The following is a 12,477-nucleotide window of genomic DNA, read 5'->3' on the forward strand; positions in this document are numbered from 1 at the left end:
ACGGTTCGGTACGGTACGGTAACGAGGTGCAGGATCCGATAGTGTTCATAGGGGATTGAGCGATGCTTTCTGGGACTTTCTTGTGATAGCTCCTACCCCACTGGTTATTGTAGAACTAACCTGAACCTCTAATTGTAGTCTGGAAAACAAGTCGACCAGACAATCAGTAGCCACATGCGGTAGTGAAATGTTTCTGAAACGAAGTTGGTGATCTCATTTCATACTTTACTAACTCGAACGATGAAATTAGAGGGCATGCGCACTATACAGAATGCATACCAATGTATGCATTTAGGTTTTTCCATCATTAAGATCGCTTGATCATAACCAAGTGCGAGAGAGTCCATCCATCTCCGCATCCAATTCGCCGATATCAAAAACAGAAATGTGATTGAGGAAACCCAAGTTCGTAGACGTGGAAAGCGAGCGCGTGCGCTGCTGATAAAAAAGAGACAAAGTGACAAAGTAAATAGCAATAAATAACGAAACAACTGACACAGATAGATGTAGAATGTTATACTGTAGGCGTTGATCATTCATTAGGAGCAAAGACATAGTGGCGGCAATCCGAATAAATGACGAAAGAATCGAGGAGAGCCTCGTGGGAGATGACCAAAGGCCCTGGGCAATGTGGCTACCCAGGATTTTCCAGGAAGATTTGCGGGGAAAGAGAGATACCACCCTAAAAAAGTGCGTGATGATTGTCGCGATAGTGCTTTTGGCTTCGTGTGCGAACCCTTATTCTCCAATTGGTGGAACCGGAACGAAGTGTGACTGGCGAAATTTTTGGTAGGCGCATGACGCGAAACCCAGGCGCAATGTTTTAAGTGGAAAGAAAGCGATGCTGAATACCGGTGTCGGGATGTCCGGGTTGTTCTGAAAGAATGCAGGTAGCAAGAGGAACGCTTCCTCGACTATAAGCGTACAAGTACATGATGAGCAAGATGCGACCCTAAATTGGGAAGGAATGTACCGTTCATTGCATCCTCTTCCTCTTGCGCACATCCTCCGGCTCGTCTTCATCCGCTCGCTCGGCCGTCTCGGCGGGATTGAGAAGAGAGTGCACGTTGGATGCCATGCTCGAGCGGCGCGTTGGTGGGCCAGGAGTGTCGATGCCTTTGAAGGGAAAACGTGCCCCCGGAAGTGACCAGCCGCTTTCGGCGCTCAGTGTAGAAGGAGCCGTGTCGTTCGCTGAAGAAGGGGGCGTACCCTGGCGAGACGACTGCTGGCGTGGAGGACGGGGCAGCTGGTAAGATTCCAAAGCATCACGGAGCTGCTGATCTCCACCTCCGATAGGTGTCCGGTGAGGAGAGGAAGGCCACTGGGAAGAGTTGTGACCAGATGCATATGGGGAATGAGACGGTGGAGGCTGCTGCGGTGGCCAGCCATGGGTGCGGATATCTGCCGACGTGTGCCGCCTGTAGAGGTTGTATGGTGGGGAAGAACTATTTGCGCTGTTTCCCAAATTCTGGGGCGGATGCTGGATGGATGGTGGAGGCGGTGGGGGTGGCTGGTGACTTCCTGGAGTTCTGGCTGAAGAAGGAGAGTAATTACCCGTCCCTATTGAGCCATATCGACGTGGAGAAATGGCTATATGGGCAGGGACTGGGGGCTTGAACGGAGCTTGGCGAGCGTTTCCTGCCAGCGAGCCGCGCCGTTGGTCGGCCATATGATCCTGTGGAATCTGCCGTGGAGAGAGCGGGGGCGCGTTGCTGTTGTCAATGTGCATGAAGTACGATTGACGTGCAGAGAGCGGAGGTTCTTGCGGTTCCTCGAGCGCACGTAGCATGTCCGTCTGCCGGGCAATATCTCGCTGCATCAAAACGACTGTCGAGCATGTAAGCAGGTCGTTCGAATAAAGTATAGGCACAATACGAACCATCCTTGTGGATCTGATTTTCCGGGTCTGGCACCATGGTCAAAAGGTAATTTGTGAGCTCGTGATTCCACTACCCCGTACATTAGCTGATGTAGATCCGGTCTCGACGAATCGACCCACCTGGTGACATCGCATCATGCCCTCCATGAGAAGCGAGTTCCTTTGATTGAGATAGGCGTAACTGTCTTCTGAGCGCTGCACCCTCGCGTGCATGTCGTAGAGGCTGTTTTCCAGGACGTGCAGTCGAGACTCGACGGGGTCAGGCATTGACTCGACGGGCGCTCCGGCTGGCGGGCCGGTAGGGATTTTGGGTGCGGAAAATGAGTCTCTGTGAATGAGCGCGTGCCGCGACGCTCGGCGCTTGATTTCCCGTAGGCCCACCAGGTCCCCTCTTTTGAAATTGCCGTTGCCATGCTTGAACTCCCAGAGGGGGGAGTCGGGAGAGCCGGTGTGGAACACATCACTGACTGGAGCACCGTCTCAGTATCGCGTAGGGACACAATGAAGCTGTGTGGGTGACTGCATACCTTTGTGGAAGCCGTACATGTTCAACTGTCGGACGAAAGAGGAAATATTGGTGTGCTTAAAGTACGATCTGGGTTCCCGGTTAGATATATTAAGAGGGGGCCATAGCGTCGAGATCTACGTACGACAAGACTTTGGAGAACTCGCTCGAAGGGGACATGACAAAGCTCTCGTTTGAGCTCGACCAGGAAATGAGGTGTTGAATACTTTGGTCTTCGAGCATACTGTGGCCACATTAGCGAATTCATCCAGTCGTACAACCATCGTGCAGACCCACTTGTATAGTTTGTGAATGAAAGCAGTCTGGACGACCTTTGGCTGCTGTGCTGCCGCCGCCGCTCCGATTGCTGGTGTTGACGTCCCATTTGTTATTGGTGTGTCCGAATCCCCATTCGAGCCCTGGTTGGTACCGCCGCCTCTGTCGCTATTCGAGCTGGTCAGGACTGGAGGTCCCATTGAGGGAGCCGTAGACGGCGTAATATCCATTGGATCTCGTGGCGGAGTCAACGTAGAGCCGGAGGAGGAGGGGAGGATCGGTATGGATTTGTGAAGCCCCTGGTTGTGAGGATCGAGCGAGAAGGGGCTTCGGCGAGCTTCCGTCACTGAAGCCATAGCAGGGAAGATAGGATGTATGATAGCCGGACAGGTGAGAAGTCGTTGAGCAGCTAGCTAGAGAGAAAACGGTCTTCCCGAAAGCGAAGGCGCGCGCTGGCTCTGCCGAAGTATATATGCGCCCCAAAAAGAGGAGTTGACTTTGTGTAGTGCCGATGGATAGATGTGATATGTACCCGAGCCGGTCGACGAACTCGACGATATATAGCGAATGCCAGTGCGAGACTTAGTTATACCATAATAGGTAGCATGGGACGTTGGTCAGACTGGTAGACGGTTGGATGGATCATTCGAGGGTAGTGTGGGTAGTGTAGTGGAGGCGGCGCGACGGAGAAGATATGGAGGTTTGCAGGGCGATTGCTGGCGGCGCGCGATGCCGTAAGGCGGAAGAGGGATGTTTCTAGGTGCGCTCGAAAGGTCTTCTAGAACGGATCGGTGGGAAAAAGGATCGTACGGCGCGTCGAAGTGGGTGGTGGGAGGTTAAATGTCGGGTTTGGGGGTTGGGAGCGATGGCCGTTGCGGAGGAAAGAGGAAGCTAGCTGAAGGGTTCCTATGTAGGTAGGTAGGTACGAGTAGTAGTAGGTAAGTAGGCGTCTTAGGGTAGGGTAGGGTGGTAGGGTATGGTATGGTATGGTATGGTAGGGTAGGGGAGGGTTAAGGTGGTAGCAGCAACAGTAGCGGGAATCTGGGATGCGTAAATGGTGGACGCAAATCGGCGCAATGCACTAGGAAGGTAGAAGTTCCTGAGACAGAGAGGAGGAAAGTCACAGAAGAAAAAGGAAGTCCAAAACACTTTCGGTGGAGGGCTGGATGGGGAAGAATGAATTAAGTGAATGAATGTAGGTAGGTTGGAAAGTACGAGTATGAAATGCGCAACAGCGATATGCGAGGGCAGCGGAAGGTCTTTGCGGCGGCAGATTGACCAAGGGATGGGTCGATTTGGTTTGGGAGCGATGGGGACGGGGGGGGAGGGTGGAGGAAGGATTGGATTGGGATGGGATGGGGCGGCTTGCGATTCAAGGATGCCCAGGCGCAACCGAGGAGGAAGAGAGAGGAAACTGGGGAGTGGATTGGAAAAGGAGGGTGAGGAGAGGAGAGGTGAGGAGATGATTGCGGATGCGGATGCGGATGAGGGTGGTCGACTACTGAGCAGCGTGTACACAGTAACTAGTATTAAGTGTGTATGATGGTCGTTTTGGGAAGAGGGAGAGAATGGACAAGGAGGAATTAATGAGTATTACACAGTTTGCAGTATGTAGGCACAATGATGGATTACATCCATACCCACTAAACTACCTAACTATAACTAACATACGACTTGGACAGTTCTCCGTATTTCCATCTACATGCAGACTTACAAGTGTGGTTTGTAGATACTGTGTACAGAGTAATTAGTTACTCGTTACATGTAGATACACAAATGTACACATCGAACGTGCATGTGCCTGTTAGGAGGTAATGTATTGTATCGTATCGTATTGTACCTAGGTAGGTTGGTAGGTTGGGGGAGAGGGGTGAGGGGGAAATTTCGCCGGTCGGTGGGCAATCAACCTAATTCCGTGTAAGAACTAGCACTCTGACACCGTACTGTTACTCGGTACTTGTAACTACGGAGTAGTTAGCAACTGAAGGTATGTACGGAGTATGTATACTCGTAGTTACTTTGTACCAACTCCACCTCGTAAAGCCTCCTAAGAGTATTGTATTATGGAGTAGGAACCGGATTACAACAACGGCCACGCTCAGGCGGAGGGGAAATGGTGGGGGGCTTCTAAGAGAACAGGAGAACGTGAAATTGGACTGGGATGGCATGGAAGAAACCTAGTCACCCTCAAACCCGTTCGACCCCCGACCCCATCCGTAACTACTTGTAATTATTGAAATCTTTTGTTTAGGGTGAACCTCGAGGAGAGTTGGAGAGGGGGGGTGGAAAGGGGGAAAGGTGGACACACCGGACAAATCCAGACACCCTACTACTCGTAGAGGCGCAACGCCGAGGTGAACTTGTGGACTCGAGATCAGATCAGATCAAATCAAATCAAATCAGATCAGATCGATTCGGATGAGAGTACGCAGGAGAGCAGAATACAGGTTGAAAATGGTTGAGGGCGGAAGCTACCCGTAGATAATAATTAATTCAAATACAGAAAATCATAGTAATGGTCTTATCGTCATGATTGTATGGCATCATCGCATGGCATTTCATGGCATGGCATGGTACTCTGTAGAGTTTGCACGACTAATACATACTTAGGTACGGAGTACCTGTAGCTTACTGACCTATTCACTCGGTTGTTATTGCAACAATCTGGATTTGCAGAAGTAGATTGTCAATTAATTAATTACTGGACGATTAAATCCAGGTAGTACCTATAGTATATACAGTACATACGGACGGGAGTACTTCATACTTTGGTAAAGTCAAATCTGCACAGTACCGATACATATTGGCATCAATTACAGTGTACACTACGACCTATAACCTCCGCACATTTCATAGACACCTAATTACACGCGAACTCTTACTCATGAGTCGTACTCACTCGTTCGTACTCGTGGAAACTTCCCTCATCGGTCAACTGTCCGCTCGTCATGGTTGCCCTACCCTACTATAAGTAGATACTCATAACAACACAGTATAAGCACATCAACCCCTTAGCGAGGGCTCTCTTAAAGTTAATCACTGTGAAGACTCTTGGGGGGCCGTCTTGGGAGCGGTAATACTACCATTGTCAGCAAGCATACTTCTTTTCCTGCATCTGGATCTGCATCCCCCACGACTCGGGCAAAATGCGGCATACCTGCTTTCACTTGTACTCCGAGTCCAACCATACTGGTACGAATACCAGAAGCCTGCAACTCATGGTCATGTCGTCGCCGTTGTTGTGGTCGTGCTGTGCCATATACCATTCTCCACCTATCCCCTCCACTGGGCCTTAAGCCTGTTCTTGTGTCTGTGTCCGCCTGTGCCTGTGCATGTGCACGCACTACTGGTGACTTCATCCAGTGATACTATAATAACACACGATGCATCTGCAGTTGGGTATATCTACTGATGGTGCAGTCCCGACAACTCGAATTCCTTGGGACGGCCGTTGCACTCAAGTAAGTGATGTGAATGTGATTGCAATGGCCGTGGCACCCTCCTCCGTTTTCTCTGGCTGTCCGATTGGCCTGGCCCATCATGTATTACTGTGGCCGCAACGTCCCTGTATCTGCACCACTTCATCCCTCCAGTAGAGACATTCACCATTGATAATGGACATGGATTTCCCTTCTACTCGTAAGTATCCACGGCTATCCTAGGTAAGGATCCCATGGTTGGGTGATACTCATGATTTCACCCCTGCATCCAATCCACACTTGCCCAATACTTTTGAGCTCCACGAGCTAACGGTCAATGCTCCTATTTTTTGCTTTTGCTACGGTTGGTGATCCGCGTCTTCTTGCTAATGTTGACTTGTATCTGTTGGTAGTTGGTTGCGATACATGAATTACCAATAACAAAGTACATAGACTTGCTTGGTCCCCAGCATAGTACTTGAGCCTACTCCGTACAGATCATTTAATTACTATATACTTCATTGAGACCAGTTATTCATACAGATACCCTACTCGCCACGAGGCCAGCCCACGCTTGTACCACAGAACCATACCCAATTCACCTACTGTACTGTGGAATTGTAACATTTGCCTTTCACAATCATCATTGATAGTTACGACTAAAACTGTTCCGTGCATGTATAGTCAATGCACACACATCTGACTAGGTACTTAGGTACATACGTTGGTAGATGGTATACATACCAGAAGTCGTACAGTACACGTACTCGATATGCTGTGTAATATGCTGTGTAAGAAAAAGCAACAGGATATGAATCATATGATTGATCGACCCAGATGTGGCACCTGTCCGCGGTCCCGAAGAGTTGCCGGGCGATTGATGAAAAGGACGCCGCTGTCACTCACTCGCACGGTTCGCCGTTTACCCAACCTTAAACCACTTTGGACCATCTTGCGACCCGCTCCCACCATTTCAAGTATCATTGTATTCACGCCTACGCTCTACGGAGTAATTATCCTTGAGTCCTTGATTGACCCTGGCGAACCCAATTCCTGAAAAGAACCCTTGACAGTCCTCCACAATCCCTTGGAAGGAATCGCCCCGCCGCCATCGTTGCCGCAGCCCAAGACTCCTGTGGTTGCGCCGTTGGTCGTGCGCTGATTCATTATTACCCCCTTTCGACCTGCAATACCTGTACGAGAGCTGTTCCCCTGGCCGGTCTACCTGCCTTAATTACATGAAGTGCGGATGCTTACCTAGATCCTACAGGCTACATGCCACCCACTAATTAGTTATACTGAACGCTTGACTCAACATTGTCGTCTGCCGCCCCCAACAATCATTGAATCATCCAGTAATGGATTTGGGCCAGATCTTTCACCAGGAGAGCAGCCGTGACAAGCGTAATGAAGCCCTCGTCGATTTCGTCAAAAGCTTAGATCCATACGAGTTCAGGCAACTCCAAGGACAGCTCCAGCACGAAACGTTTCAGTACGACATAATCGCCGGTCTGCCCGTGGAGATTGTTGCCCAGATCTTTCGCTACATTGACCCGGTCGCCATATACCAGCTTCAACACGTGAGGTTCATCTTTCATACTCGTATAGTGATATTCATCACATACACTGCGTTGTGAGGCATGAATCACCCGAGCCAATCACATTACTGACCCAACTCGTACTAGATCTCCAGAACTTGGTATCATAAATTGTCTTCTCCCGATGTCCTGCAGAACTCGCTTCGCGCCTGGTATGGCTACCGGATCCCCCGTCCGGATGTTGACCAAGCTCTTCTTACCACGTGCCGTGAAAAAGTCGAACAAATAAAACGTTTCTACACTGGTAAGCCATATTATAAGTTCTCTATCGACCTCCACCAGGCCGACAACGACCGTTTGGCTCTTTCAAAAGACAACCTTGCATGGCTCGCTTTGGGTTCACAAGCCATCCACGTGAGGAATCTCCGCAATGGTCACCATAAAAAGTTACAGTGTGAGGCCCGCGATACCATCGTCAAATTCACTTTGACAGATCAGGTATTGGCCTTCCATACCAAATCTAAAACCTGCTACGTCGGAATGCTGGATGACGGCGGTGGAATTCGAAAGTTTCGGCTTCCTGTCTATCAACTGTTCGACTTCATGCATGCACATGAGCGCAAAGTGATCTGTGGAGGTCGCGTCGGCACGACTACTCAATTGTACATTTGGGATTTTGACACCCAGACGGGATATTCTCTCACTGTAGACATGAACGAACTACCATTTTCAGAATCGAGAAATGATGTGTAAGTGTAATGGAAGAAAGCATCGTCCTAGGTCGTGGCCTTAGATTGACATGTACACAGTGAAGGCAGCAGACGCCATGAAATAGCGTTGCTGATAGATGCGTCCTCCCAAGAATTCCATATGTTTGCTTCATACCCCTACGACTACGGATTCATTCCGACATGGTCTGGAACCAAAACATACATATACCATGCGACGTATACTTTATCCGGGAAGCAGATTGCGCATGGCAAATGTTGTTTTGAGGATGTGCTCGGATTCCGATTTGGGCCCATCCTTCCCGTAGATTGTAACGGTAAATTCGCGCTGGAAGCTTATGGCCGCTACTGCGGATTCGAGAGTCACCCCGAAACAAGGTTCCGCTTTGAGTATGATACAGTTACAAGGGCATTTGCTCTCGACGAACAATGGCCTCCATGGAATGTACGACACAGATCCTCGGCATATAACGGTGTTGCTTTCATGGCAGCGTCGATACCATATTTTCCAGATCAAGAAATTGCAATTTGTATGGGAACGCGGTAGGTGATTGTTTCCATTCGTTTCAAGATATTGTGCTAATTCATACAAGCGATCGTCCCAAGCATGACAGGTTGGACGGAAAAGCTCAAGTTGAGGGTAGCAAATTAGAGACTGTCCGGTACTCCAGTGATCAAATGCAGGTCCTCATCAATCCTACATGGGCGGTCCATAAACTTCCTTTACCGTCAACTGGAGTTATGGTCTTCTGTTATGAGAAGAATGTGTTCGTTTCGCGGCCGGGCTTCGTTAGAAATTTCTCCTCATTATGAGATCGTGAGGAGAGTTAGATAGATCTCCACCTCTGTATCCCAGGTCACAGAATTTTCCCTCTCTATCTCTCTCTCTCTCTCTCCCTCTCTTTCTCTACCTAGGCAGGACGATGTAACATCTGTTCGTACATCGTAAGAGGTACGGAGTAGGTGTAGTCTGCAAAACACGAATTACCTTTTTCGCTTTTTCGTGTTTTTTTTTATCAAGTGAACCCTGCATCTTTAGGTGAATTTTCAATGACCTGTGTACCTTCCTACTCCATTAGGATTAGCGCGGGGCTTCTAGAGGGGATTTTGAACAGTGACAGTTTGGGTCATTTGTCGGCGACCGCCGCCTCTACCGTTGTCAAACTTTCTTTCCACCTCGAAATTTCGAGAGCTTTCACCACACACAACTTTTTACTCCAGTCACTACACTAAAAGGACGTCCATCATGGTCGAGAAGGTCTACGTCACATATAACCAGGTTCGTGCAATTCTCAATCATCATGTGCAGCTCTCTGAAACAGGTTGCATGCACCTGCCCATAGCTGTCACTGTGGCTGCCTGGATCGATGCTGTGCGACGAAACAACCAGATGCACAGCTATGTTCATGCCATATAACAAGGCATAATAACACCTTCTTGTATATCATATATGATACACTCTCTTCCGGAGCGCAACTTCATTCCGTTCAAACTTCGCTTTTATCCAGCCGTTTAGCCAGTTTGATCCTGGGCCCTTAATTGACTCTTTGACTACCAGGTGCACAAGCTCTGCCAGGAGTCTGCAGACCGCATACTCAATGACTTCAAGCCGAACCTCATGATCGCCATTGGCGGTGGAGGCTACGTTCCTGCCCGAATCCTGCGGTAAGCATGCGCCTCTCGCCCTTCAGCATCAACATCCGTTTGCACGAAGTCTCCCACCAACCCAGGAGCACGACCTCGAGTCACTTGGACCTGACATTCTGCATTAGATCATTCCTCAAGAAGCCCGGAGCACCAAACATCCCTATCCAGGCCATTGGCCTTTCTCTCTACGAGTCCCTCGGCACCGACCCCGTCGAAAAGCCTGGCACCAAGGTTACCCGCACCCAGTGGCTCGACCTTTCCTCTCTTGAGATGGCCAACCTGATTGGCAAGAACGTGCTTATCGTAGACGAGGTCGATGACACCAGGACAACCCTCGAGTATGCCGTGCGCGAGCTTGAGAAGGACGTCCAGGAGGCCCAGCGCAAGACCGGGCGCGAGGGCGAAAAGACGACCTTCTCTATCTTTGTGCTGCACAACAAGGACAAGACGAAGAAGGGTGTTCTGCCTGAGGATCTTGCAAAGAACAAGTACATTGCTGCTAAGACTTTGAGCGATCTTTGGATCTGCTACCCCTGGGAGGCTACGTATGTTATTCGCTCCATCACTCGACGAGATTCAATCCTTCTGAATTAACACCATGTACAGTGACATCGATGAGCACGATCGTCTTTCTAAGGAGCAGGAGGGTCGATACTGAGCGTTACGCCTCTCCCTCCCTCACGACTCACGAACAACAAGTATTAGCATAATGGGACATCTGGCACGGTTGCATTTCTGGATGAATTGATCAAGGAGTTGGCGGATGATTTTGGAAAATAAAGACAAGATTTCTTTCGAGAAAGCAAAATACGTGATGGGGTTGTTGAGTCACCATACGTCGGGTTGCGAATTAGAATTGTCATAGTCGGTGAAAAGGTGAAAAAAAAAGTCCACGATCGAAATAGTCGATACAAGTTCATGTTCTCATCGTATTGACCGTGTCTCTACCTTGCGTACTCACTTACCCGTGGCTTTTCTGGATATTGATCTACTGTGACGGTACCTCTGTGTATCATTCTGCAGAACCCTTACCTCATGAACAGGAGGTTGCACCCTTTTGAGACCCAATGTGTAGCTTGCATTGACCTGAATCACTCCTTGGCACATCTTATCCCTTGCGATCGAGACCACTGAGGATGTTGGGTCTACAGGAATCTATGATCTACACCAATCACTCTATTGTCTTCAGATGTTGTTTTTGCCCGAACCCAGCCCCAGCACAAGATGGACATAGCTTCACAACCCTACTTCGAAAGCGCCCTCGACAAGACCCCAAAGCTCCTTGACAATATCATTCTGGCCCTCTCCCCCTCTGACGGCAAGATACCTCCGTCCATCAACCTTGGGTTCCCAATTCCCCGGGTTTGCATCTGCGATGACGCCACCGGCCTCCTTGAGGATGACCCACCCCGCACAAACATCCCAAGCCCAACATCCCGCCTCCCAGTAGACATCAAGACCACCAGTCGCGACGCCACACAGGTTCAGCGCAGCGCTCCCGAAGCTCCTCAACCCGTGCACCATACCACCTCCTTGTTCCTTGGTGGCCGCAAGATTGGAAAACGTCTTGCTCTTGACGGCGAAGTCGTTTCCAGACCTGTCACTGCCCCACTCCACGGCTACGAGACAGCTTGACAGATCTTCCATCTTTGTGGGTGGGGAGAGGGGGAGCTGGTGTTTTTGGCCGGCTTGGTGAACGAATGAGCCTTGGCCTTTTATGCCGGTGTAGAGGACGTCTGTGAACGGGTTGTAGACGACGCCGACGGTAGGAACGCGGTCGATGGCAAGGCCGAGGGAGATGGAGACGTAAGGGTAACGATGAACGAAGTTGTTAGTTCCGTCGATGGGATCACATATGAACGTGGGTGCTGCCGTGAGGGCGTCGCCAGGCTTATATGTTTCCTGTTATTTGGTATCAATTAGCATCACTCTGAAAGAAACACGAGATAAAAAGCCTAGAAATTCCCAGGATGCATGCAATTGGACTAGAACATGGTCATTGTGAGCATACCTCGCCCATGAATGCGAAATCGGGATACTTCTCGCGTAGAGAGGTAGACACCAGCTTCTCCACGGCTTGATCCGTCTCTGTGACGAGATCGGCGGCTGGAGAAGATTAGCATCAAATTTTGTTTTCAATTGCAATGAAAAACTGGCATGATCATAAACGTACAGTTCTTTTTCGAACCAGCGGCCAGCGTTGTAGGATGTGCGGATGTGATCATTTCTCCTGCCCTGCGGGCGATGGAGATCATGAAGTCATGAATCTCTTGAAGATTGATGTCGGCCATGATAATAATGGTGGAATATCAATTGAGATAATTCAATATATAATGCTGCGGTGAACAAAGCTTAGATTTTCGAAAGCTCAAAGTCCCTGATGTCTGCGGTGATGGAGGTACCTAGTGCCCCTCTGTGGGGTTATCGATAAGGCCATCCATCCAGGAAACTCGAGTCCCGACTCCCAACGCCACCCGCGCGGAGC

General features: G+C 49.6%; 5 protein-coding genes across 5 annotated transcripts; 2 read left to right on the forward strand and 3 right to left on the reverse strand.

Moving 5' to 3' along the window:
- Window positions 1-133: 133 nt before the first annotated feature.
- Window positions 134-756, reverse strand: BU24DRAFT_194292 (uncharacterized protein). The gene has a single exon (XM_033521740.1). It carries the CDS (start codon window positions 534-536, stop codon window positions 219-221), a length of 318 nt encoding a protein of 105 aa, XP_033384464.1. The 5' UTR covers window positions 537-756; the 3' UTR covers window positions 134-218.
- On the reverse strand, window positions 757-3,313 carry BU24DRAFT_194291 (uncharacterized protein). Its single transcript, XM_033521739.1, has 6 exons — window positions 2,682-3,313; window positions 2,530-2,628; window positions 2,407-2,474; window positions 2,000-2,346; window positions 1,880-1,949; window positions 757-1,827 (listed from the first exon to the last, which is right to left on the reverse strand). Exons 1-6 carry the CDS (start codon window positions 3,014-3,016, stop codon window positions 977-979), a joined length of 1,770 nt encoding a protein of 589 aa, XP_033384465.1. The 5' UTR covers window positions 3,017-3,313; the 3' UTR covers window positions 757-976.
- A 3,692-nt stretch (window positions 3,314-7,005) lies between these two features.
- BU24DRAFT_422466 (uncharacterized protein) lies at window positions 7,006-9,333 on the forward strand. Its single transcript, XM_033527989.1, has 5 exons — window positions 7,006-7,274; window positions 7,350-7,659; window positions 7,765-8,366; window positions 8,427-8,888; window positions 8,939-9,333. Exons 2-5 carry the CDS (start codon window positions 7,438-7,440, stop codon window positions 9,156-9,158), a joined length of 1,506 nt encoding a protein of 501 aa, XP_033384466.1. The 5' UTR covers window positions 7,006-7,274; window positions 7,350-7,437; the 3' UTR covers window positions 9,159-9,333.
- Window positions 9,334-9,553: 220 nt separating this feature from the next.
- BU24DRAFT_422468 (hypoxanthine guanine phosphoribosyltransferase) lies at window positions 9,554-11,082 on the forward strand. Its single transcript, XM_033527990.1, has 4 exons — window positions 9,554-9,624; window positions 9,904-10,010; window positions 10,118-10,537; window positions 10,599-11,082. The coding sequence occupies exons 1-4, from the start codon at window positions 9,592-9,594 to the stop codon at window positions 10,648-10,650; spliced, it is 612 nt and encodes a 203-aa protein (XP_033384467.1). The 5' UTR covers window positions 9,554-9,591; the 3' UTR covers window positions 10,651-11,082.
- On the reverse strand, window positions 11,068-12,403 carry BU24DRAFT_422470 (inositol monophosphatase). The gene is made up of 3 exons (XM_033527992.1): window positions 12,166-12,403; window positions 12,004-12,098; window positions 11,068-11,894 (listed from the first exon to the last, which is right to left on the reverse strand). The coding sequence occupies exons 1-3, from the start codon at window positions 12,281-12,283 to the stop codon at window positions 11,229-11,231; spliced, it is 879 nt and encodes a 292-aa protein (XP_033384468.1). The 5' UTR covers window positions 12,284-12,403; the 3' UTR covers window positions 11,068-11,228.
- Between the last annotated feature and the right edge of the window lie 74 nt (window positions 12,404-12,477).

This window comes from Aaosphaeria arxii, assembly GCF_010015735.1.
Source record: "Aaosphaeria arxii CBS 175.79 unplaced genomic scaffold BU24scaffold_4, whole genome shotgun sequence".
Classification (NCBI taxonomy): domain Eukaryota; kingdom Fungi; phylum Ascomycota; class Dothideomycetes; order Pleosporales; genus Aaosphaeria; species Aaosphaeria arxii.

Coding starts and splice junctions, on each gene's coding strand:
- BU24DRAFT_194292 (XM_033521740.1), bottom strand. CDS start 536: ATGATCAACGCCTACAGTATAACATTCTACATCTATCTGTGTCAGTTG.
- BU24DRAFT_194291 (XM_033521739.1), bottom strand. CDS start 3,016: ATGGCTTCAGTGACGGAAGCTCGCCGAAGCCCCTTCTCGCTCGATCCT. Junction 2,629..2,681: donor TTCATTCACAAACTATACAA/GTGGGTCTGCAC, acceptor ATGTGGCCACAG/TATGCTCGAAGACCAAAGTA. Junction 2,475..2,529: donor GAGTTCTCCAAAGTCTTGTC/GTACGTAGATCT, acceptor CCGGGAACCCAG/ATCGTACTTTAAGCACACCA.
- BU24DRAFT_422466 (XM_033527989.1), top strand. CDS start 7,438: ATGGATTTGGGCCAGATCTTTCACCAGGAGAGCAGCCGTGACAAGCGT. Junction 7,660..7,764: donor CCATATACCAGCTTCAACAC/GTGAGGTTCATC, acceptor AACTCGTACTAG/ATCTCCAGAACTTGGTATCA. Junction 8,889..8,938: donor GCAATTTGTATGGGAACGCG/GTAGGTGATTGT, acceptor AATTCATACAAG/CGATCGTCCCAAGCATGACA.
- BU24DRAFT_422468 (XM_033527990.1), top strand. CDS start 9,592: ATGGTCGAGAAGGTCTACGTCACATATAACCAG. Junction 9,625..9,903: donor TCTACGTCACATATAACCAG/GTTCGTGCAATT, acceptor TTTGACTACCAG/GTGCACAAGCTCTGCCAGGA. Junction 10,538..10,598: donor TGCTACCCCTGGGAGGCTAC/GTATGTTATTCG, acceptor CACCATGTACAG/TGACATCGATGAGCACGATC.
- BU24DRAFT_422470 (XM_033527992.1), bottom strand. CDS start 12,283: ATGGCCGACATCAATCTTCAAGAGATTCATGACTTCATGATCTCCATC. Junction 12,099..12,165: donor CGCTGGTTCGAAAAAGAACT/GTACGTTTATGA, acceptor AATCTTCTCCAG/CCGCCGATCTCGTCACAGAG. Junction 11,895..12,003: donor ATTTCGCATTCATGGGCGAG/GTATGCTCACAA, acceptor ACCAAATAACAG/GAAACATATAAGCCTGGCGA.